A 27,347-nucleotide genomic window follows, 5' to 3' on the forward strand; every position below is an offset into this window, starting at 1 on the left:
GCATATTTACATATGCTGATGTGTAGGACACCCCCCCTTAGCCCCCAACCTGACTGATCCCCCACCAAACAGCTCTCTAACCCTCCCCTTCTGCCTTGTTGGGCGCCATCTTGGGTACTGGCAGCTGTCTGCCAGTACCCAGTTTAGAATAAAATTATTGTTTTTTTAAAAAATGTTCCCATTTTCTGTAGTGTAGCTCCCCCCCCACCAAAGACCAACCCCCCACCCCCTCCTAGATACCTTGGATTGTTTGTTTTAAAACAATAAATTACCCCTTTCTCCCACTAATATAAACAAAACTTTTCTGTAGTGCAGCGGTTCCCACCCGCTCCCGCCCCGTGCACGCGCCCGTGCGCGCCCCCATCGGTCACGCCCCCGATCCCACCCCCCTCTACATTACCCGGCCCATCGATGGCCGCCCACCCGCCTCCCAAGTCGGCTCCCACCCACCAACGATACCGGCCATCGATGTCCGGTGCAGAGAGGGCCACAGAGTGGCTCTCTCTGCATCGGATGGCCCAGGGGTGTTATTGCAGGATGCCTCGATATCGAGGCATCCTGCAATAACCGGAAAGCGGCTGGAAGTGAGCAGGATCACTTCCAGCCGCTTTAAACCCCTAATGTCGTACAGGGTACATCGCTGGTCTTTTAAGACCAGGTTGTGTGCGACGTACCCTGTACGACATGTGTCGTTAAGGGGTTAAGGAGTCCTTGTCTGAATGCGTGTGTTTGCGGTGCAGCTCCCTTCCAATCACTGGTGTGATCTCCGTGAAGTGTGGATATGTAAGCAAAGAATCTGTAGAAACAGAAAGGGGGATGGAGCGCAACCAAAGGAAAACACACTGATCTAAGTGCAGATTAAAAACACCTTTTCACTTTAATCAAAACAGTAAAAACATCAGGATGTACACTTACAAACTTCACCCTCAAACATATGAGGTATGTGCTGACACTCTGTATAAGTTGTCCAAAACACGCATAAACTGGATACTGTGTAGTCAAATGTGTTTGTATCCCACTACGAGAGTTCCACTGAGCCGAAATTGTGCCAAAGATACTGATTTCTGTTCAGCAGGCTTCACACGCTGCTCCTTGTAGAAAGAGTCCTTCAGAGCAGGAAGTGGCCAGGCTCAGTGCAGATTCAGTGTTAGAGAAGGAGGCTTATAGGAGAATCCCTTATAGCATCAACGGCAGCAGCAGTAAATCCTCAGTGAGCAGGCTCCAAAAATCAACAGGCAGCAGGAAATCACAAAGGGGAGCTGCAGTATACTTTGTCTCATGCAGAAACCGTTCACAGGCAGAATGAAGTTCAGTAATGCCTGGCAAGTAGCCAGAAGGTAAACTTGCATATAAAAATTCTTCACTCGGTATGCAAAGGATATGGCAGGTAGCCAGACTGAGAAACAGGTGCACTAGCTGGTATCATCAAGCATTGAAAAAAGGAAGTTGTAAAGGCTGTGACCTAACAGCACTGACAGGAGTGTATACAGAGGCGTAACTCCTTTAAATGACATCATCCAAGATGGCGTCCCTCGAATTCCGATTGGCTGATAGGTGTTACAAACTGCTATTTGTGACTGGCCCTTTAAATGGAAGGTTGCCCTGCTTCCCTGGATTTTGGAGAAGCCTATTTGCCAGCCTCCTTCCTCATGACTATGGCCCCTGGAAGATTGTGCCCCTGAGAGTATATTGACTTTTGTTGGGTGTGTGTGGCCCTTTGGGAACCGTCTGGGGACATATTGTGACTTTGGTGAACAATGCCCCCTTTAAGACTATGTCCCCAGACCTGTGAAATGACTTGTCCCTGGCTTTCTCCCACTTGGTTCAGTTTCATTGTGTGCCATTAAGAGTTAAATTTTGTTCAGCTTCAAGAAACCTATTCTAAATACAAGTCTGCTGGGATTAGCTCTAATTAGGTTTAGTGATCAACTTTCCCATTGTCTAATCAGACTAGTATTGATAAGGTGGACTGCATTGTTTTATTGTGTGTAATGTTATCTGCTGAAGTAAATGTTGTGGCCTGTCAAAGGGAGTGTCTCTCTATCTAATATCAAATGTGTGATGGGGGATTGTATGCCTCCCCCTGAGAGTGTCCTGTTTGCATGTAACCTCAATAAAAAGCAGGCTGTGTGCTCCAGCACATCAGACCTATTTTTGACCCTCTAACTTGCAGCTTTGACTCATGTTTGTAGGGGACAGCTTATAATCACTACAGGGATTGCTATGCTCTTCATACTCCCTTAGCTACAGGGATTGCTACAGAAGGAAGAGGTTCACCTACTGGAGCCTGGTCATAGGTCCAGGGCGCAGAGCAGATGGCGAGATACCAGCCCAGCAGCGGTGGTTCATAGAGTCTGCATTACTTATGGTGGCTACGCAGCAGTTATAGAGTGTCCACGGTGCTGCTGCTCCTTTGGTGAGCGCTAGGAGCATCCTTTTCTACGGTCCAACTTCCAGCCAGCCTGGAGGCAACCGTAACATTTGGCGGCAGCGGTGGGATTGGCGTCCTAGCGCAAGGAGCAGCACCACAACAGCACTGGTATCGTAGGAGAGTAATTGAGGGCAACGCTAGCCACTGCGCAGCGTCCCTACCTACAGCAGCATGGAGCTGAAAAGATACTGGTCAGAACCATGTGAAGAGCACCTCAACCGGATCCGTCGCTATGAGGGCGTGGATTTCGTTCCAGAGGTAAAGAGGCGGCTAGTCCGATATGGTCCAGACCCTGCGCAGGAGGTAGTCAGTCGCATCATCCGGGAATTGGATACGGAGAACAAAGCGGCACGAGCCTTTGAGCGCCAACTGTGGAGTTTGAGGGTATGGACACCTGGTCTCTCTCCCCAGCCGCAGCATGTTCCACAGGGAGAGGAGAGCAGCGACCTCCCTCCCCAGCGGCAGTATACTGTGCAGAGGGAAGAGACAACCGGTCTCCTTCCCCAACCCCAACCAGAGATACCAGAGGCAGCAGGCCTGATAGACTGGTCCTGGGAGGACCCCCAGCAGGCAGGTGGAGATGGGACCGCAGTCTCTCTACCGGCCCTACAGGGATGCTGGGCAGGCGGCCCAGATCCCCAGCGACAGACCCAGCTACAGGGAGGGGAGAGCATCGACCTCCCTCCCCAGCCGGAGTGTGCCTTCCAGGGAGAGGAGACAACCGGTCTCTCTCCCCAGCCGCAGCATGTTCCACAGGAAGAGGAGAGCATCGACCTCCCTTCCCAACGGCCGCCGGAGTATCAGGAGGAGGAGGTAAGCCAATCTCCCCCTCCCCAGCTAACTCCTAACTTGGGCCCAGGGTTAACAGTGGAGATGTTAACCCCCACTGACCCCCACGTTCCCTTTGCCACCGGGCAGGACTATGCCCCAATTCCCCCAGCAGAAGAGCTGGCATCAGGACAGAGCGCTGCTGGCCTCTGCCCTACAGACCCCCTTGTTACAGGACTGGCCTGCAAACCCCTCACCCCAGCAGAAGCGCTGGCACCAGGGCAGAGTGCCACTGGCCTCTGCCCCCCAAGTACCATCAGCTATTTGCCCAGCTGCGCCAGGAAGGCAGAGGATGCTACACTTTCATCCTATAACCTGGAACCTACAGGCCAGTGCTACTTGTTGTGGGGGGGCTGCTTTGCTGCTAGTGTTTATTTGTGGGTGGGTTGCGAGACTAACTTAGGCACTGACCGACAGAAGGTCAGGTGCCTTGTTAGTCTCCCTCCAAAAGGGGAGATATGTTACAAACTGCTATTTGTGACTGGCCCTTTAAATGGAAGGTTGCCCTGCTTCCCTGGATTTTGGAGAAGCCTATTTGCCAGCCTCCTTCCTCATGACTATGGCCCCTGGAAGATTGTGCCCCTGAGAGTATATTGACTTTTTTGGGTGTGTGTGGCCCTTTGGGAACCGTCTGGGGACATATTGTGACTTTGGTGAACAATGCCCCCTTTAAGACTATGTCCCCAGACCTGTGAAATGACTTGTCCCTGGCTTTCTCCCACTTGGTTCAGTTTCATTGTGTGCCATTAAGAGTTAAATTTTGTTCAGCTTCAAGAAACCTATTCTAAATACAAGTCTGCTGGGATTAGCTCTAATTAGGTTTAGTGATCAACTTTCCCATTGTCTAATCAGACTAGTATTGATAAGGTGGACTGCATTGTTTTATTGTGTGTAATGTTATCTGCTGAAGTAAATGTTGTGGCCTGTCAAAGGGAGTGTCTCTCTATCTAATATCAAATGTGTGATGGGGGATTTTATGCCTCCCCCTGAGAGTGTCCTGTTTGCATGTAACCTCAATAAAAAGGAGGCTGTGTGCTCCAGCACATCAGACCTATTTTTGACCCTCTAACTTGCAGCTTTGACTCATGTTTGTAGGGGACAGCTTATAATCACTACAGGGATTGCTATGCTCTTCATACTCCCTTAGCTACAGGGATTGCTACAGAAGGAAGAGGTTCACCTACTGGAGCCTGGTCATAGGTCCAGGGCGCAGAGCAGACGGCGAGATACCAGCCCAGCAGCGGTGGTTCATAGAGTCTGCATTACTTATGGTGGCTACGCAGCAGTTATAGAGTGTCCACGGTGCTGCTGCTCCTTTGGTGAGCGCTAGGAGCATCCTTTTCTACGGTCCAACTTCCAGCCAGCCTGGATGCAACCGTAACAATAGGATTCTATCAGCCAATCGGAATTAAGGTAGGAAAAATCTGATTGGCTGATTGAATCAGCCAATCAGATTCAAGTTCAATCCGATTGGCTGATCCATTCAGCCAATCAGATTGAGCTCGCATTCTATTGGCTGATCGGAACAGATATTGTGACAACCATGTGATATTTAGAGTCATGTGACAACCATGTGATGTCTAGAGGGTCATGTGACAAGTGCAAATAACAGAAAAATCCTTTAATAATCTTTTCAATTCTAAAGAGTCATATGACAAACTTGTGATATTTGGAGTCATGTGACAACCATGTTATATCTAGAGGGTCATGTGACAAGTGCAAATATCTGCAGAATCATTTCATATTATTTTCAATTCTAAAGAGTTATATGACAGCCATTTGATCTTTTCGTCATGTGACAACCATGTGATATTTAGAGTCATGTGACAAACATGTGATGTCTAGAGGGTCATGTGACAACTTCCATATTCTTTTCAATTCTAAAGAGTCATATAACAACCATGTGATCTTTTCATCATGTGACAACCATGTGATATTTAGAGTCATGTGCGAACCGTGTGATGTCTAGAGGGTCATGTGACAAGTGCAAATATCTGGAGAATCATTTCATATTATTTTCAATTCTAAAGAGGCATATGACAACCATTTGATCTTTTCGTCATGTGACAACCATGTGATATTTAGAGTCATGTGACAAACAAGTGATGTCTAGAGGTTCATGTGACAAGTGCAAATAACTGGAGAATCATTTCATATTATTTTCAATTCTAAAGAGTCATGTGACAACCATGTGATATCTAGAAGGTCATGTGACAAGTGCAAATACCTGGAGAATCATTTCATATTCTTGAAATTCTAAAGGCATATGACAATCATGTGATTTTTTTACAGCCATGTGACAACCATGTGATATTTCGAGTCATGTGACAACCATGTGATGTCTAGAGGGTCATGTGACAAGTGCAAATATCTGGAGAATTATCTAATATTATTTTCAATTCTAAAGAGTCATATGACAACCATGTGATTTTTTACAGCCATGTGATATTCAGTCATGTGACAACCATGTGATGTCTAGAGGGTCATGTGATGGGTGCAAATATCTAGAGAATCATTTCATATTCTTTTAAATTCTAAAGAGTCATATGACAACCATATGATCTTTTCATCATGTGACAACCATGTGATATTTAGAGTCATGTGACAACCATGTGATGTCTAGTGGGTCATGTGACAAGTGCAAATATCTGAAAAATCCTTTAATATTCTTTTCAATTCTAAAGAGTCATATGACCTTGTAAAATTTGGAGTCATGTGACAACCATGTTATATCTAGAGGGTCATGTGACAACTGTATATATCTGAAAAATTATTAGACATCCCTATCAATTCTAAAGAGTCATATGACAACCATGTGATGTCTAGAGGGTCATGTGACAAGTGCAAATATCTGGAGAATTATTTCATATTATTTTCAATTCTAAAGAGTTATATGACAACCATTTGATCTTTTCGTCATGTGACAACCATGTGATATTTAGAGTCATGTGAAAAACATGTGATGTCTAGAGGGTCATGTAACAAGTGCAAATATCTGGAGAATCATTTTATATTATTTTCAATTCTAAAGAGTCATGTGACAACCATGTGATGTCTAGAAGGTCATGTGACAAGTGCAAATATCTGGAGAATCATTTCATATTCTTTTCAATTCTAAAGAGTCATATAACAACCATTTGATCTTTTCATCATGTGACAACCATGTGATATTTAGAGTCATGTGACAACCGTGTGATGTCTAGAGAATCATGTGACAAGTGCAAATATCTGGAGAATCATTTCATATTCTTTTCAATTCTAAAGAGTCATATGACAGCCATGTGATTTTTTACAGCTATGTTATAGTCAGTCATGTGACAACCATGTGATTTTTTTACAGCCATGTGACAATTATGTGATATTTGGTCATGTGACAACCATGTGATGTCTAGAGGGTCATGTGACAAGTGCAAATATCTGGAGAATCATTTAATATTATTTTCAATTCTAAAGAGTCATATGAGAGCCATGTGATTTTTTACAGCTATGTGATTTTCAGTCATGTGACAACCATGTGATGTCTAGAGGGTCATGTGATGGGTGCAAATATCTAGAGAATCATTTCATATTTTTTTCAATTCTAAAGAGTCATATGACAACCATGTGATCTTTTCATCATGTGACAACCATGTGATATTCTAAAGAGTCACGTGACAACCATGTGATGTATAGAGGGTCATGTGACAAGTGCAAATATCTAGAGAATCATTTCATATTCTTTTCAATTCTAAAGAGTCATATGACAACCATGTGATGTCTAGAGGGTCATGTGACATGACAAGGGCAAATATCTGGGGAATCATTTCATATTGTTTTCAATTCTAAAGAGTCATATGACAACCATGTGATCTTTTTGTCATGTGACATCCATGTGATATTTAGAGTCATGTGACAACCATGTGATATTTAGAATCATATGACAAACAAGTGATGTCTAGAGGGTCATGTGACAAGTGCAAATATCTGGAGAATCATTTCATATTATTTTCAATTCTAAGGAGTCATGTGACAACCATGTGATGTCTAGAGGGTCATGTGACAAGTGCAAACACCTGGAGAATCATTTCATATTCTTTTCAACTCTAAAGGCATATGACAACCATGTGATCTTTTCATCATGTGACAACCATGTGTTATTTAGAGTCATGTGACAACCGTGTGATATCTAGAGGGTCATGTGACAAGTGCAAATATCTGGGAAATCATTTCATATTCTTTTCCATTCTATAGTGTCATATGACAACCATGTGATTTTTTTACAGCCATGTGACAACCATGTGATATTTCGAGTCATGTGACAACCATGTGATGTCTAGAGGGTCATGTGACAAGTGCAAATATCTGGAGAATCATTTAATATTATTTTCAATTCTAAAGAGTCATATGACAGCCATGTGATTTTTTACAGCTATATGATATTCAGTCATGTGACAACCATGTGATGTCTAGAGGGTCATGTGATGGGTGCAAATATCTAAAGATTCATTTTATATTCTTTTCAATTCTAAAGAGTCATATGACAACCATGTGATCTTTTCGTCATGTGACAACCATGTGATATTTAGAGTCATGTGACAACCATGTGATGTCTAGAGGGTCATGTGACAAGTGCAAATATCTGAAAAATACTTTAATATTCTTTTCAATTCTAAAGAGTCATATGACAACCTTGTGATATTTGGAGTCATGTGACAACCATGTTATATCTAGAGGGTCATGTGACAACTGTATATATCTAAAATATTATTAAACATCCCTATCAATTCTAAAGAGTCATATGACAACCATGTGATGTCTAGAGGGTCATGTGACAAGTGCAAGTATCTGGAGAATCATTTCATATTCTTTTCAATTATAAAGAGTCATATGACAACCATGTGATCTTTTCGTCATGTGACAATCAAGTGATATTTAAAGTCATGTGACAACCATGTGATGTCTAGAGGGTCATGTGACATGACAAGTGCAAATATCTGGGGAATCATTTCATATTGTTTTCAATTCTAAAGAGTCATATGACAACCATGTGACCTTTTTGTCATGTGACATCCATGTGATATTTAGAGTCATGTGACAACCATGTGATATTTAGAATCATGTGACAAACAAGTGATGTCTAGAAGGTCATGTGACAAGTGCAAACACCTGGAGAATCATTTCATATTCTTTTCAATTCTAAAGGCATATGACAACCATGTGATCTTTTCATCATGTGACAACCATGTGATATTTAGAGTCATGTGACAACCGTGTGATGTCTAGAGGGTCATGTGACAAGTGCAAATATCTGGAGAATCATTTCATATTCTTTTCCATTCTAAAGAGTCATATGACAGCCATGTGATTTTTTACAGCTATGTGACAAACATGTGATATTTCGAGTCATGTGACAACCATGTGATGTCTAGAGGGTCATGTGACAAGTGCAAATATCTGGAGAATCATTTAATATTATTTTCAATTGTAAAGAGTCATATGACAGCCATGTGATTTTTTACAGCTATGTGATATTCAGTCATGTGACAACCATGTGATGTCTAGAGGGTCATGTGATGGGTGCAAATATCTAGAGAATCATTTCATATTCTTTTCAATTCTAAAGATTCAAATGACAACCATGTGATCTTTTCATCATGTGACAACCATGTGATGTCTAGTGGGTCATGTGACAAGTGCAAATATCTGAAAAATACTTTAATATTCTTTTCAATTCTAAAGAGTCATGTGACAACCATGTTATATCTAGAGGGTCATGTGACAACTGTATATATCTGAAATATTATTAAACACCCCTATCAATTCTAAAGAGTCATATGACAACCATGTGATGTCTAGAGGGTCATGTGATAAGTGCAAGTATCTGGAGAATCATTTCATATTCTTTTCAATTCTAAAGTGTCATATGACAACCATGTGATCTTTTCGTCATGTGACAACCATGTGATATTTAGAGTCATGTGACAAACATGTGATGTCTAGAGGGTCATGTGACAAGTGCAAATATCTGGAGAATCATTTCATATTCTTTTCAATTCTAAAGAGTCATATGACAACCATGTGATCTTTTCGTCATGTGACAACCATGTGATATTTAGAATCATGTGACAAACATGTGATGTCTAGAGGATCATGTGATAAGTGCAAATATCTGGAGAATCATTTTATATTATTTTCAATTGTAAAGAGTCATGTGACAACCATGTGATGTCTAGAAGGTCATGTGACAAGTGCAAATATCGGGGGAATCATTTCATATTCTTTTCAATTCTAAAGAGTCATATAACAACCATGTGATCTTTTCATCATGTGACAACCATGTGATATTTAGAGTCATGTGACAACCGTGTGATGTCTAGAGAATCATGTGACAAGTGCAAATATCTGGAGAATCATTTCATATTCTTTTCCATTCTATAGAGTCATATGACAACCATGGGATTTTTTACAGCCATGTGACAACCATGTGATATTTGGTCATGTGACAACCATGTGATGTCTAGAGGGTCATGTGACAAGTGCAAATATCTGGAGAATCATTTAATATTATTTTCAATTCTAAAGAGTCATATGACAACCATGTGATATTTTCGTCATGTGACAACCAAGTGATATTTAGAGTCATGTGACAACCATGTGGTGTCTAGAGGGTCATGTGACAAGTGAAAATATCTGGAGAATCACTTTATATTGTTTTCAATTCTAAAGAGTCATATAACAACCATGTGATCTTTTTGACATGTGACAACCATGTGATATTTAGAGTCATGTGACAACCATGTGTTGTCTAGAGGGTCATGTGTCAGGTGCAAATATCTTAAAAATCCTTTAATATTCTTTTAAATTCTAAAGAAACATATAACAACCATGTGATATTTGGAGTCATGTAACAACCAAGTGATATCTTGAGGGTCATGTGACAACTGTATATACCTGTATCTGAAAAATGATTAGACTTCCCTTTCAATTCTAAAGAGTCATATGACAACCATATGATGTCTAGAGGGTCATGTGACAAGTGCAAATATCTAGAGAATCATTTCATATTATTTTCAATTCTAAAGAGTCATATGACAACCATGTGATCTTTTCATCATGTGATAACCATGTGATATTTAGAGTCATGTGACAACCATGTGATGTCTATAGGGTCATGTGATGGGTGCAAATATCTAGAGAATCATTTCATATTCTTTTCAATTCTAAAGAGTCATATGACAACCATGTGTTCTTTTCGTCATGTGACAACCATGTGATATTTAGAGTCATGTGACAACCATGTGATGTCTAGAGGGTCATGTGACAAGTGCAAATATCTAAAAAATCCTTTAATATTCTTTTCAATTCTAAAGAGTCATATGACAACCTTGTGATATTTGGAGTCATGTGACAACCATGTTATATCTAGAGGGTCATGTGACAACTGTATATATCTGAAAAATTATTAGACATCCCTATCAATTCTAAAGAGTCATATGACAACCATGTGATGTCTAAAGGGTCATGTGACAAGTGCAAGTATCTGGAGAATCATTTCATATTATTTTCAATTCTAAAGAGTTATATGACAACCATTTGATCTTTTCGTCATGTGACAACCATGTGATATTTAGAGTCATGTGACAAACATGTGATGTCTAGAGGGTCATGTGACAAGTGCAAATATCTAGAGAATCATTTCATATTATTTTCAATTCTAAAGAGTCATGTGACAACCATGTGATGTCTAGAAGGTCATGTGACAAGTGCAAATATCTGGAGAATCATTTCATATTCTTTTCAATTCTAAAGAGTCATATGACAACCATTTGATCATTTTGTCATGTGACAACAATGTGATATTTAGAGTCATGTGCCAACCGTGTGATGTCTAGAGGGTCATGTGATAAGTGCAAATATCTGGAGAATCATTTCATATTAATTTAAATTCTAAAGAGTCATATAACAACCATTTGATCTTTTCGTCATGTGACAACCATGTGATATTTAGAGTCATGTGCCCACCGTGTGATGTCTAGAAGGTCATGTGACAAGTACAAATATATGGAGAATCATTTCATATTATTTTCAATTCTAAAGAGTCATATGACAACGATTTGATCTTTTTGTCATGTGAAACCATGTGATATTTAGAGTCATGTGACAAACAAGTGAGGTCTAGAGGGTCATGTGACAAGTGCAAATATCTGGAGAATCATTTCATATTCTTTTCAATTCTAAAGGCATATGACAACCATGTGATCTTTTTATCATGTGACAACCATGTGATATTTAGAGTCATGTGCCAACCGTGTGATGTCTAGAGGGTCATGTGACAAGTACAAATATATGGAGAATCATTTCATATTATTTTCAACTCTAAAGAGTCATATGACAACCATTTGATCTTTTCGTCATGTGAAACCATGTGATATTTATAGTCATGTAACAAACAAGTGAGGTCTAGAGGGTCATGTGACAAGTGCAAATATCTGGAGTATCATTTCATATTCTTTTCCATTCTATAGAGTCATATGAGAACCATGTGATTTTTTTACAGCCATGTGACAACCATGTGATATTTCGAGTCATGTGACAACCATGTGATGTCTAGAGGGTCATGTGACAAGTGCAAATATCTGGAGAATCATTTAATATTATTTTCAATTCTAAAGAGTCATATGACAGCCATGTGATTTTTTACAGCTATGTGATATTCAGTCATGTGACAACCATGTGATGTCTAGAGGGTCATGTGACAAGTGCAAATATCTAGAGAATCATTTCATATTCTTTTCAATTCTAAAGAGTCATATGACAACCATGTGATCTTTTTGTCATGTGACAACCATGTGATATTTAGAGTCATGTGACAACCATGTGATGTCTAGAGGGTCATGTGACAAGTGCAAATATCTGAAAAATCCTTTAATATTCTTTTCAATTCTAAAGAGTCATATGACAACCTTGTGATATTTGGAGTCATGTGACAACCATGTTATATCTAGAGGGTCATGTGACAACTGTATATATCTGAAATATTATTAAACATCCCTATCAATTCTAAAGAGTCATATGACAAACATGTGATGTCTAGAGGGTCATGTGACAAGTGCAAGTATCTGGAGAATCATTTCATATTCTTTTCAATTCTAAAGAGTCAAATGACAACCATGTGATCTTTTCGTCATGTGACAAACTTGTGATGTCTAGAGGGTCATGTGACAAGTGCAAATATCTGGAGAATCATTTCATATTATTTTCAATTCTAAAGAGTCATGTGACAACCATGTGATGTCTAGAAGGTCATGTGACAAGTGCAAATACCTGGAGAATCATTTCATATTCTTGAAATTCTAAAGGCATATGACAATCATGTGATCTTTTCATCATGTGACAACCATGTCATATTTAGAGTCATGTGACAACCGTGTGATGTCTAGAGGGTCATGTGACAAGTGCAAATATCTGGAGAATCATTTAATATTATTTTCAATTCTAAAGAGTCATATGACAGCCATGTGATTTTTTTACAGCCATGTGATATTCAGTCATGTGACAACCATGTGATGTCTAGAGGGTCATGTGATGGGTGCAAATATCTAGAGAATCATTTCATATTCTTTTCAATTCTAAAGAGTCATATGACAACCATGTGATCTTTTCGTCATGTGACAACCATGTGATATTTAGAGTCATGTGACAACCATGTGATGTCTAGTGGGTCATGTGACAAGTGCAAATATCTGAAAAATCCTTTAATATTCTTTTCAATTCTAAAGAGTCATATGACAACCTTGTGATATTTGGAGTAATGTGACAACCATGTTATATCTAGATTGTCATGTGACAACTGTATATATCTGAAAAATTATTAGACATCCCTATCAATTCTAAAGAGTCATATGACAACCATGTGATGTCTAGAGGGTCATGTGACAAGTGCAAGTATCTGGAGAATCATTTCATATTCTTTTCAATTCTAAAGAGTCATATGACAACCTGTCTGACAGCAGGAGCTAGCTGCACTTAGTCTTATGGTGCGGTCGGGCCGGGCTGTGACTATACAGCTGGCCGATGTGCTGAGTAAATATAACAAACCCGCTCAGCAGAGTACAGAGAGCGGGTCTGTAAAACAGCGTTTTAAAAAAAAAAATTAATAGGGTACATTATGTTTTATAATGTTTGGCTAATATAATGTTATATAATTCTGCACTATGTGCAGAATTATATAACATTATTTTTAAGGTTTACTGTCCCTTTAATCTAAATCTCAGATTCCAAATAATGCCAAACATCAAGCATAATTATCAATTTCACAATTTAATATCTGCAGTGTAATATGTGTTTTATGTGTCTAATTAAGGAACAGAGCCAAATACTGATAAGGCATAAATACAACTTTGAATGAAAGTAAAAAAGGAACACGTACCTGCTAAAGCTGTTTAAGAGGCTACTCTATACCATAATGCAGGAAGATTATAGCCAAAATGCTTTTCTGCATGAAGTAAAGCAAGCTCTACGCCAAAAATCCTGCCTGTCTTCCTGGTCATACCCACATGATTCCCCTAAAGGTGTATTACCGGCAATGTCACCAGGGGTCGGGGGTGTTAAATTCTTAGAAAAATAAACCAAGAAGTACTACAAAATTAAAAAAACCCTATGCTGCTCACTCAGCCTGTATTACTAAATGTAAACTTTGAAGGACACAACAGTTAAGCTAAGCAGGGCTGTATGTAACAAAGTACCAGCATCCAACTATGCTGGAGACCCACAGTCCAGTCATCCTATATAATAAAAGGCCAAGTGTGTTTGTCCGAAGCTGTCATGCGCAGTAGAGACTGCACACAAAGACAAACACACCTGGCCTTCCAACTGACCTGGTGTCGAGTGGTGGAGTGGGTGTGGACGGGCGGGTGCGGAGTGGGCGTGGCCAGACGCAACGTGGACGTGGCCGCGGGTATGACGTGGGCGTGGCCGGGCATGATTTGGGCAGGGCCAGATGCTTGCCGAGAGACAGAGAGGTCTAAAGATGGGAGATAGAGAGAGCAGAAGGATAGAGAGAGCAGAAGAGGGGGGATAGAGAGAGGGACAACAAAAGAGAGAGGGGGAGAGAGACAGCAAAAGAGAGAGGGGGAGAGAGACAGCAAACGAGAGGGGGGAGAGAGACAGCAAAAGAGAGGGGGGAGAGAGACAGCAAAAGAGAGGGGGGAGAGAGACAGCAAACAAGAGGGGGGAGAGAGACAGCAAAAGAGAGGGGGGAGAGAGACAGCAAAAGAGAGGGGGGAGAGAGACAGCAAAAGAGATGAAGAGAGAGACAGCAAAAGAGATGGGGGGAGAAAGACAGCAAAAGAGAGGGGGGAAAGACAGCAAAAGAGAGGGGGAGAGAGTGCGCAAAAGAGAGGGGGAGAGAGTGCGCAAAAGAGAGGGGGGAGAGTGCGCAAAAGAGAGGGGGGAGAGAGACAGCAAAAGAGAGGAGGGAGAGAGACAGCAAAACAGAGGAGGGAGAGAGACAGCAAAAGAGAGGGGGGAGAGAGACAGCAAAAGAGGAGGGAGAGAGACAGCAAAAGAGAGGGGAGAGAGAGACAGCAAAAGAGAGGAGGGAGAGAGACAGCAAAAGAGAGGGGGGAAAGACAGCAAAAGAGAGGGGGAGAGAGTGCGCAAAAGAGAGGGGGAGAGAGTGCGCAAAAGAGAGGGGGGAGAGTGCGCAAAAGAGAGGGGGGAGAGAGACAGCAAAAGAGAGGAGGGAGAGAGACAGCAAAACAGAGGAGGGAGAGAGACAGCAAAAGAGAGGGGGGAGAGAGACAGCAAAAGAGGAGGGAGAGAGACAGCAAAAGAGAGGGGAGAGAGAGACAGCAAAAGAGAGGAGGGAGAGAGACAGCAAAAGAGAGGGGGGAGAGCAACAGCAAAAGAGGAGAGAGAGCACAAAAGAGAGGGGGAGAAAGATAGCAAAAGAGAGGGGAGAGAGACAGCAAAAGAGAGGAGGGAGAGAGACAGTAAAAGAGAGGGGGAGAGAGACAGCAAAAGAGAGGGGGGAGAGAGACAGCAAAAGAGAGGGGGGAGAGAGACAGCAAAAGAGAGGAGGGAGAGAGACAGCAAGAGAGAGGGGGGAGAGAGACAGCAAAAGAGAGGGGGGAGAGAGACAGCAAAAGAGAGGGGGGAGAGAGAGAGCAAGAGAGAGGGGGGAGAGAGACAGCAAAAGAGAGGGGGGAGAGAGAGACAGCAAAAGAGAGGAGGGGGAGAGAGACAGCAAAAGAGAGGAGGGAGAGAGACAGCAAGAGAGAGGGGGGAGAGAGACAGCAAAAGAGAGGGGGAGAGAGACAGCAAAAGAGAGGGGGGAGAGAGACAGCAAAAGAGAGGAGGGAGAGAGAGCAAAAGAGAGGGGGGAGAGAGAGCAAAAGAGATGAGGGAGAGAGAAAGCAAAAGAGAGGGGGAAGAGAGAGCAAAAGAGAGGGGGAGAGAGAGATCAAAAGTGAGGGGGGAGAGAGAGAGAGCAAAAGAGAGGGGGGAGAGAGAGAGCAAAAGAGGGGGGGAGAGAGCAAAAGAGAGGGGGGAGAGAAAGAGAGGGGGGAGAGAGAGCAAAAGAGAGGGGAGAGCGCAAAAGAGAGGGGAGAAAGAGAGCAAAAGAGAGGGGGGATAGAGAGAGAGCAAGGGGTGGGACCACTGTACTGCAAAAAATGGCCCGTGTACACAGGCTTTAGGACTAGTTTTGAATAATGTGTCTGAGTTTCAGGTGGTCTGAAACCCGGACACATGATTTGAAACCTGGAGGTGGCAACCCTACTGGGACAGAATGAACAACTGGGTGGGACACTGGGACAGCACCTCCAAACTGGGACAATTCCAGTAAAAGTGGACTTCTGGTAAGCCTACATATGACACCCATGTGTTTTTTTACAACTATGTGATATTCAGTCATGTGACAACCATGTGATGTCTAGAGGGTCATGTGATGGGTGCAAATATCTAGAGAATCATTTAAAATTCTTTTCAATTCTAAAGAGTCATATGACAACCATGTGATCTTTTCATCATGTGACAACCATGTGATATTCTAAAGAGTAATGTGACAACCATGTGATGTATAGAGGGTCATGTGACAAGTGCAAATATCTAGAGAATCATTTAATATTCTTTTCAATTCTAAAGAGTCATATGACAACCATGTGATCTTTTCGTCATGTGACAATCAAGTGATATTTAGAGTCATGTGACAACCATGTGATGTCTAGAGGGTCATGTGACATGACAAGTGCAAATATCTGGGGAATCATTTCATATTGTTTTCAATTCTAAAGAGTCATATGACAACCATGTGATCTTTTTGTCATGTGACATCCATGTGATATTTAGAGTCATGTGACAACCATGTGATGTCTAGCGGGTCATGTGACAAGTGCAAATATCTGAAAAATCCTTTAATATTCTTTTCAATTCTTAAGGGTTATAAAAAATAGTTGAGTGGAGCGCTAGACTCAACCCACTTCGCCAACCTCTTATACTACCTCCTTCCTAGGTAGTTTGAAAATGTTAAAAGAATCTAAATACGTGAAGTGTAGGTGGCGCTAGAAGTACACTAAGTATACCAAGCTATGGGTTAATAAACTAAAATCAAAAAATAGCCCAACACAATATGGCCTAGATTTGGAGTTTGGCGTTAGCCGTGAAAACCAGCGTTAGAGGCTCCTAACGCTGGTTTTAGGCTACCTCCGGTATTTGGAGACACTCAAAATAGGGTCTAACGCTCACTTTTCAGCCGCGACTTTTCCATACTGCAGATCCCCTTACGTCAATTGCGTATCCTATCTTTTCAATGGGATCTTTCTAACTCCGGTATTTAGAGTCGTGTCTGAAGTGAGCGTTAGACATCTAACGACAAAACTCCAGCCGCAGGAAAAAAGTCAGTAGTTAAGAGCTTTCTGGGCTAACGCCGGTTTATAAAGCTCTTAACTACTGTACTCTAAAGTACACTAACACCCATAAACTACCTATGTACCCCTAAACCGAGGTCCCCCCACATCGCCGCAACTCAATTAAATTTTTTTAACCCCTAATCTGCCGACCGCCACCTACGTTATCCTTATGTACCCCTAATCTGCTGCCCCTAACACCGCCGACCCCTGTATTATATTTATTAACCCCTAACCTGCCCCCCACAACGTCGCCTCCACCTACCTACACTTATTAACCCCTAATCTGCCGACCGCAAAGCGCCGCCACCTACGTTATCCTTATGTACCCCTAATCTGCTGCCCCTAACACCGCCGACCCCTATATTATATTTATTAACCCCTAATCTGCCCCCCACAACGTCGCCTCCACCTGCCTACACTTATTAACCCCTAATCTGCCGACCGCAAAGCGCCGCCACCTACGTTATCCTTATGTATCCCTAATCTGCTGCCCCTAACACCGCCGACCCCTATATTATATTTATTAACCCCTAATCTGCCCCCCACAACGTCGCCTCCACCTGCCTACACTTATTAACCCCTAATCTGCCGACCAGAGCTCACCGCTATTCTAATAAATGTATTAACCCCTAAAGCTAAGTCTAACCCTAACACTAACACCCCCCTAAATTAAATATAATTTTAATCTAACGAAATTAATTAACTCTTATTAAATAAATTATTCCTATTTAAAGATAAATACTTACCTGTAAAATAAATCCTAATATAGCTACAATATAAATTATAATTATATTATAGCTATTTTAGGATTTATATTTATTTTACAGGTAACTTTGTATTTATTTTAACCAGGTACAATAGCTATTAAATAGTTAAGAACTATTTAATAGCTAAAATAGTTAAAATAATTACAAAATTACCTGTAAAATAAATCCTAACCTAAGTGACAATTAAACCTAACACTACCCTATCAATAAATTAATTAAATAAACTACCTACAATTACCTACAATTAACCTAACACTACACTATCAATAAATTAATTAAATACAATTCCTACAAATAAACACAATTAAATAAACTAGCTAAAGTACAAAAAATAAAAAAGAACTAAGTTACAAAAAATAAAAAAATATTTACAAACATAAGAAAAATATTACAACAATTTTAAACAAATTACACCTACTCTAAACCCCCTAATAAAATAACAAAGCCCCCCAAAATAAAAAAATGCCCTACCCTATTCTAAATTACTAAAGTTCAAAGCTCTTTTACCTTACCAGCCCTGAACAGGGCCCTTTGCGGGGCATGCCCCAAAGAATTCAGCTCTTTTGCCTGTAAAAAAAAACATACAATACCCCGCCCCCAACATTACAACCCACCACCCACATACCCCTAATCTAACCCAAACCCCCCTTAAATAAACCTAACACTAAGCCCCTGAAGATCTTCCTACCTTATCTTCACCATACCAGGTTCACCGATCCGTCCTGAAGAGCTCCTCCGATGTCCTGATCCAAGCCCAAGCGGGCTTGGCTCTCAATACCAGAGTTATTTTTATGGTGCGGCCAGAAAAAAGCCGGCGTTAGTTTTTCGGGTCGTTACCGACAAAACTCCAAATCTAGCCGTATGTTTCTTAGGTCAGACTGAAACTTCCGTATAAACTTCCGTGTAAACTGTCTGGTTGAATAAGTAGAAATACATACAACTGATTATGAATTTTGTACAAATTTATTCTTTGTTGAAATAGTATAAAAAATCAAACTCTCTCATACAATTGGCCCACACTCTTCAATCGCAACAACTTTCAGGTCAAAATAGCTACCACAAATACAATAGCGATACTAAAACAATTCAATACTGAAATAATGCTAAAACAATGTAGTGAAAAATACAGTCGTCTAAGATCAATTAGCACAAATGATTAATTTAGGCGGTTTTATTATAGTATGACTTTCTGGCTGGGGTTATATTTCCTTTACAAGTCTCTGCTCGTTAAACACTTTCTCCCATTACGGCCACAATCAAACAAAGGCCATTCTCCAATGGGCTATGGCAAACCCGTGATTCAAATTGTTCTTATAATACTGTCACAAAGGAGAATCCGGCTTTCACCTTTGCAAGAAAGGGGATTCCCCAGTTTAAAGTCAGCAGTCTTATGCAAAAAGGGGATTCCCCAGTATCAGATCGGCAGTCTTTTGAGGGTTCCCAAATAGGAACAATAATAGCAAACACCAGAGTCTATTTTAATTAAACTCCCACAGACAATCTTGGTCCGGTTTAGATGTTATTTAGCGGGGGGAGCTATTAACAGTACAGATACTCTCACCTGCTACTCCTTGTCTGGGTATGTCAGCTCCTGTATGGATTTGTTGTTTAGGATAAGTCCCTAAATGTAACTTTCTTCACTTGCGCAAGTCTTATCTTAGTTACCTTTGTATCCGGACTTACAGCCTCTCACGATTCTCTGCTCTTTAAGTACTCTGTACGCAGAGTGGGTTATTGCTGTATATCCTCCTTGTTTACATTTCACCTTTCTACGCGTTTCACCCCTAAGGTGTGGGGCTTTTTCAAGATACAGTGTGAGAGTGGAGTCTGCCTTTTATCTCCCCTAGTTGCTTTCAATTCGCTATCATCTTTTCACTTCCTCTGGTCACTCTGGAAGTAAACTTTTTTTTATTAAATGGTGGGATCCTCATGTCTGCACAGGTAACTTTTTCCTTTATCGTTTCCTTGCTTATAACACTGTTACAGAAGCATTAGTTATTTTGTGGTGAAGAAACTTATTTCCCAGCAGCAATGCCTGAACCAGCCAAGCCAGCGCCTAAGAAGGGCTCCAAGAAAACTGTAACAAGTATCATTTCATAAAGGGTTAACTCTGTTCAGTTTTGAGAAAACTATTTTCTGAGGCAGGTTTCCTAGCATATTGTGTACTGTAATTAAGTTTGTGATAAGCATTCACTGCTAGGTGATAAGAAGGACTCAATTGTTTTCTTGTGTGTACTTGTTATCTGCGGTGGCCTGTCCAAGGGCTTTGTCTAAATGTGTGATGGGGGATTTTATGCTTCCCCCCCTGGGAGTGCCCTGTGTGCATGTAACCTAAATAAAAAGCAGGCTGGGCATCCCAGTCCTCAGTTCTTGGTTGTCCCTCAATCGCAGCGTTGACTCGTTTTTGTGGGCAGAAGGGTATCCTAGCTGTACTACAGCTAAGGGGGATTATTCTACATTTGCGAGACTCATATAGAATACTATGGAAAGCAGTTTCTCCCCTCTTCAGCAATAGGAATCCAGGCTACTAAGCGGTCCATCTCTCAGCGAGACTAAGGGTAACCGTAACATTTGGCGGCAGCGGTGGGATATTTCCTGGATTTCCTAGGAGAGGTACAGAACGGATGGAGAGCGCTTACGAAAAATTGAAGCGTACAACCCTAAAGGATTTACTTGAAAGCAGAGGGGGGTACGCCAGCAACCGGCCGAGGAGAGAGCTGATCGCAGAATTGACCGAACTGGATCAGAGCTTCACAATGGCGGAAACACCGACCACGATTAGTGACGAAAAAACCAGGATTGTTCGGGAGAGGCTCTCACTGTACGGGCCGAACCCCTCCATGGAATTGGTACAGCAGTTGATGGCGGAAGCGGACAAGGATATACGAGAGACTCGAGCCCACAAACTCAACCTAGCGAACGCACACCGCAATGCTGAAGCCCCGCAGGTAATCATCCCTGTCGAAAATGCTGGGAGGCCCAAGATACCCTATGCGGCATTTCGACCCTTCCTAGAGAGCGAGACAGGGATTGATGAATATTTGGCGGACTTCGAAAGGCAATGTACCCTGCACCAGATTCCCAACAGGGAGTGGCCCACGATATTGTCTGGGAAACTATCCGGGCGAGCCCTGGAAGCCTTTCGTACTCTGGGTGCTGAGGAAGTGACACAGTATGAGCTAGTTAAGGAGACACTGTTGCGACGGTACGCAGTAACTCCGGACGCGTATCGCCGACAGTTTCGGGGCACGAAAAAGAAGCCTAACGATACCCATATGGAATGGGCGCACCGAATGCGGAGAGCGGCAAATCACTGGATGAGCGGAAGTAAAGCGGTGACTGGTGAGGAAATTTTACAATTGTTTCTCTTAGAACATTTTTATAATGGCATGGAACAGCAAGGGAAGGAATGGCTGCGAGACAGGCGACCTTCTACCTTAGAAGAAGCAGCCAAATTGGCCGATGAACATTATGACTCCCGTCTTCACGAACCCAGAGAGGTTTACCGTGCACCCCCTTGTGCTGAATTCCGAGCCCCGGTGCCCGCAGGGCCCGCCCGACACTCAGGACCACCCAATAACAGCTCTGAGCGTCCCAGACCGACTTGCCACCGATGCAAGCAACCAGGGCATTTCATGGCTAGCTGCCCCCTTAATACGCACCAGACACCCAGGAATTACAATTACCCCTCTGGGGCATATCGTCCGGCCCGGACCCTCTGTGTTAACCAAGAGGCCCCTATGGAGGAATATTTGGGGCCGCTTCACGAGGCGGACCCTGTATATGCTGCCTCAGATAACCGCCAGCACCATCGGCAGAAGGTATGGCTCGAGGGGCGATCTACCGAGGGATTGAGAGACACAGGGGCTACTATCACGCTGGTACAGAGTCATTTGGTGCCGGAGCACAAGCGATCTGGACAGACTGTGGCCGTTAGAGTGGCGGGGGGGGATGTGTACAAAATTCCAACAGCTAAAGTGCATCTTGATTGGGGAGCGGGAAAGGGGGCTGTGAACGTGGGCATAATGGATAATTTACCTGCCGAAGTACTACTGGGCAATGATTTGGGCCCCATGACTTCTGCCTATGCTCCAGTATGCAACAACGAGGCGGACCCAGTGACTACACGGGCCCAAGCCCGGACGGAGCGAGAGCTCTCACCAGTGCGGGAGACACAGGTAAGACCTACCCCGACCTTGCCTGACATGTTAGGCCCCATACCCTGGGACACCCCAGATGCTTTCGAGACAGAGTCTAAGACTGACCCGACCTTACAAAAGTACCGGGAACGAGCAGAGACCGGAGGGGGCGGGGCAGATAATGAAACATTCTTATGGGAAAAAGGGAAACTATACCGCTGGACAGAGAAAAGGGGACAGCGTAGGCGACAGCTGGTAGTGCCCCACAAATACCGTCAAGAAATCCTCAAGATAGGCCACGACATCCCCTTAGCAGGCCACCTAGCTGTAACCCGTACCCTACACCGCATTACTCACACGTTCTTTTGGCCAGGGGTACATGCTGACGTTAGAACTTACTGTAACACCTGCGATGTGTGTCAACGAGTAGGAAGGCGAGGCGATCACCCTAAAGCCCATCTAGTAAATATGCCCATTGTAGAGGAACCCTTCAGCCGGGTTGCTATTGACCTAGTGGGACCACTGGCTACCCCTAGTCCCTCCGGTAAGCGCTACATTCTTACCGTAGTGGACTACGCTACCAGGTACCCAGAGGCTGTCGCCCTATCCAACATACAAGCGGATACGGTAGCGAATGCACTAGTACAGGTGTTCTCCCGGGTAGGATTTCCAAAAGAAATCCTATCCGACCGAGGCACCCAATTTACGGCTGAATTGACCCAACAACTCTGGCAGGTTTGCAAAATTAAGTCCCTCCTGAGCTCCCCATACCACCCCCAGACGAACGGGCTGTGTGAGAGGTTCAATGGGACCCTCAAGCAAATGCTCAAGACGTTCACTCAGGAATACCGAGACTGGGAACGCTTCCTGCCGCACCTCCTTTTTGCTTATCGGGAGGTGCCCCAGGAAACGACAGGGTTCTCCCCCTTCGAGTTGCTCTACGGAAGAAAGGTACGGGGACCCCTAAACCTGATCCGGGAGCACTGGGAGGGAGAGATGGAGACTGACGGTGTCCCCATTGTGCCATACGTGCTGGAACTCAGGGACCGAATGGAGCAATTAGCCAAATCCGTGCGGGCTAATCTCCAGTCGGCCCAGAGAAGACAGAAAGTATGGTACGATCGGGGGGCCCGAAAGAGAATCTTTACCATAGGACAAAAGGTGTTAGTACTTAAGCCGGTGAAGACAGACAAATTGCAGGCGTCCTGGCAGGGCCCCTACCAGATCGTAGAGAAAAGGGGAGACACCACTTATGTGATAGCTAGCTGCCACGACAACAATCTTAGAAAGACATTCCATGTAAACATGCTCAAGGAATATTTTGAGCGACCAGAGAACGTGACGGCCGTATGTTGTTCCCCTCAGGAAGGCCCCGAGAGTCTACCCATTCCAGACCTATTAGAAAAGAGTCTCCCCACAGGTATAGTGGCTCAGGTTCAGATAGGAGACCGACTTAGCCCCACTGAAAGGGAGCAGCTCAACCAACTCCTACAGTCCAAACACCTCACCTTCTCCCCGAAGCCAGGGTACACTACTTTAACCACCCACCAGGTAGATACTCCGGGACAAGCTCCCTTGCGCCAGGCTCCGTACCGAATCCCCGAAGCAGTTAGGATAGGAATGAAGAAGGAGATCGATGAGATGCTCCAACTCAGGGTAATTGAGCCCTCCGATAGTCCCTGGGCCTCCCCAGTTGTCTTGGTGCCCAAGAAAGATTTGACCACCCGGTTCTGCGTAGACTATCGGAGGCTCAATGAAAAGACCGTGACGGACGCTTACCCTATGCCCAGGGTAGACGAGCTACTCGATCGTATAGCCAGGGGAAATTACCTGACCACTATTGACCTCTGCAAAGGTTACTGGCAGATTCCCCTGGCCCCGGAGGCTATCCCCAAGTCGGCATTCGTCACCCCATTCGGCTTATATCAGTTTAGGGTAATGCCGTTTGGGATGAAGAATGCCCCAGCTACATTCCAGCGCTTGGTGGATAGGCTCCTGGATGGCTTCCAGAGTTTTGCTTGCGCCTACCTGGACGACATAGCGATCCACAGTGAGTCATGGGAGGACCACTTAGCTCACATAGGAATGGTTCTGGATCAGATCCGGGCTGCTGGCCTGACTCTGAAGCCAGAAAAATGCCACTTTGGGATGGCCGAGGTACAGTACCTGGGTCACCGGGTGGGGTGTGGAAAGCAGCGACCAGAGCCGGCCAAGATAGAAGCTGTCGCCAATTGGCCCACCCCCATCACTAAGACTCAGGTCCTAGCCTTCCTGGGCACGGCAGGGTACTATAGACGGTTCGTACCAGACTACAGCACACTTGCCAAACCCCTGACTGACTTGACCAAGAAGAACTTACCTCGACAGGTCCTGTGGTCTCCCCACTGTGAAACGGCTTTCCAGGCTCTCAAAAATGCTCTAATTAACGCTCCTGTCTTGGCGGCTCCAGCCCTTAACAAACGTTTTATCGTCCATACAGATGCTTCCATGTTCGGGCTGGGAGCCGTCCTCAGCCAAGTAGGCGAAGATGGAGGGGAGCATCCAGTTGCCTACATCAGCCGGAAGCTCCTGCCCCGCGAAGTCAGCTATGCAGCGGTCGAAAAGGAGTGTTTGGCTTTGGTGTGGGCATTAAAGAAATTGACTCCCTATTTATATGGGCAGGAGTTCACTCTGGTCACCGACCATAACCCGTTGGTGTGGCTGAACCGGGTCTCTGGAGATAATGGCAGGCTATTACGTTGGAGTTTATCGTTGCAACCCTTCAATTTCACCATTACTTACAGACCTGGGAAACAGAATGGCAACGCCGACGGGTTGTCCAGACAAACCGACCTCAGCCCCGCATAACCAGCGGTCTGGACAGCCTTAGTCTGCCCCGAAAAGGGGTCAGACCGTGTCTGCCAGAGTGTTCCACAGAAAGGGAGCACTGTTACAGAAGCATTAGTTATTTTGTGGTGAAGAAACTTATTTCCCAGCAGCAATGCCTGAACCAGCCAAGCCAGCGCCTAAGAAGGGCTCCAAGAAAACTGTAACAAGTATCATTTCATAAAGGGTTAACTCTGTTCAGTTTTGAGAAAACTATTTTCTGAGGCAGGTTTCCTAGCATATTGTGTACTGTAATTAAGTTTGTGATAAGCATTCACTGCTAGGTGATAAGAAGGACTCAATTGTTTTCTTGTGTGTACTTGTTATCTGCGGTGGCCTGTCCAAGGGCTTTGTCTAAATGTGTGATGGGGGATTTTATGCTTCCCCCCCTGGGAGTGCCCTGTGTGCATGTAACCTAAATAAAAAGCAGGCTGGGCATCCCAGTCCTCAGTTCTTGGTTGTCCCTCAATCGCAGCGTTGACTCGTTTTTGTGGGCAGAAGGGTATCCTAGCTGTACTACAGCTAAGGGGGATTATTCTACATTTGCGAGACTCATATAGAATACTATGGAAAGCAGTTTCTCCCCTCTTCAGCAATAGGAATCCAGGCTACTAAGCGGTCCATCTCTCAGCGAGACTAAGGGTAACCGTAACAAACACCAATTTACTCAGAAAAGTCAATGCCTGAGTCTCTATAGTTATCTTGATAAAAATCTTAATAAAAATCTTTCAATCTCATATTATAAAATATAAACTTAAAAAGCCAAACAAAAATCAAAAGAATTATATATTAAATTTGAAAAATATACATATTTCCCTTGGGGGATCGAACCTAGGATCCCCAGAGCTGAGGGCTAGGATGTTACCTCTAAGCTACTTACTGCTGATATAACTATGTCAGAATTTCAATTGTATATATTCTTCTTTTTTGTTAATCTATAGATCCTTACGCCTATCTGTCAGTTTTTATGACTTCTACCCCGTATGGAATTAGCTATTCTATAGCTAATTCCATACGGGGTAGAAGTCATAAAAACTTCTACGGGGTAGAAGTCATAAAAACATAAAAAGGGTCATGTGACAAGTGTAAATATCTAGAGAATCATTTCATATTCTTTTCAATTCTAAAGAGTCATATGACAACTATGTGATCTTTTCGTCATGTGACAACCATGTGATATTTAGAGTCATGTGACAACCATGTGATGTCTAGAGGGTCATGTGACAAGTGCAAATTTCTAGAGAATCATTTCATATTCTTTTCAATTCTAAAGAGTCATATGACAACCATGTGATCTTTTTGTCATGTGACAACCATGTGATATTTTGAGTCATGTGAAAACCATGTGATGTCTAGAGGGTCATGTGACAAGTGCTAATATCTGGAGAATCATTTCATATTCTGTTAAATTCTAAAGAGTCATATGGCAACCATGTGATCTTTTTGTCATGTGACAACCATGTGATATTTAGAGTCATGTGACAACCATGTGATGTCTAGAAGGTCATTTGACAGTTGCAAATATCTGGAGAATCAATTCATATTCTTTTAAATTCTAAAGAGTCATATGACAACCATGTGATTTTTTTACAGCCATATGACATGTGATATTTAGTCATGTGACAACCATGTGATGTCTAGAGGGTCATGTGACAAGTGCAAATATCTAGAGAATCATTTCATATTCTTTTCAATTCTAAAGAGTCATATGACAACCATGTGATCTTTTCATCATGTGACAACCATGTGAAGTCTAGAGGGTCATGTAACAAGTACAAATATCTGGAGAATTGTTTAATATTATTTTCAATTCTAAAGAGTCATATGACAGCCATGTGATTTTTTTACAGCCATGTGATATTCAGTCATGTGATAACCATGTGATGTCTATAGTGTCATGTGACAAGTGCAAATATCTGGAGAATCATTTCATATTCTTTTCAATTCTAAAAAGTCATATGACAGCCATGTGATTTTTTTTTACAGCCATGTGATATTCAGTCATGTGATAACCATGTGATGTCTAGAGGGTCATGTGACAAGTGCAAATATCTGGAAAATCATTTCATATTCTTTTCAATTCTAAAGAGTCATATGACAACCATGTGATCTTTTTGTCATGTGACAACCATGCGATATTTGCAGTCATGTGACAACCCTGTTATATCTAGAGGGTCATGTGACAATTGTATATATCTGAAAAATGATTAGACCTCCCTATCAATTCTAAAGAGTCATATGACAACCATGTGATGTCTAGAAGGTCATGTGAGAACTGTATATATCTGAAAAATGATTTGACTTTCCTATCAATTCTAAAGAGTCATATGCCAACCATGTGATATTTGGAGTCATGTGACAACATGTTATATCTAGAGGGTCATGTGACAACTGTATATATCTGAAAAATAATTAGACTTTCCTATCA

At 42.9% G+C, this 27,347-nt stretch overlaps 1 protein-coding gene across 1 annotated transcript in view; it reads right to left on the reverse strand.

Annotated features, from left to right (window-relative positions):
• The window catches only part of LOC128666864 (cytochrome P450 2G1), a 162,187-nt gene extending 143,365 nt beyond the window's left edge, over positions 1–18,822 (reverse strand). Inside the window, exon 1 of the mRNA XM_053721667.1 lies at positions 18,604–18,822. Within this exon, the coding sequence (XP_053577642.1) occupies positions 18,604–18,617 (14 nt within the window). The 5' untranslated portion in view covers positions 18,618–18,822. The remainder of the gene's footprint in view (positions 1–18,603) is intronic.
• Positions 18,823–27,347: the final 8,525 nt, after the last annotated feature.

This window comes from Bombina bombina, chromosome 7, assembly GCF_027579735.1.
Source record: "Bombina bombina isolate aBomBom1 chromosome 7, aBomBom1.pri, whole genome shotgun sequence".
Lineage (NCBI taxonomy): Eukaryota > Metazoa > Chordata > Amphibia > Anura > Bombinatoridae > Bombina > Bombina bombina.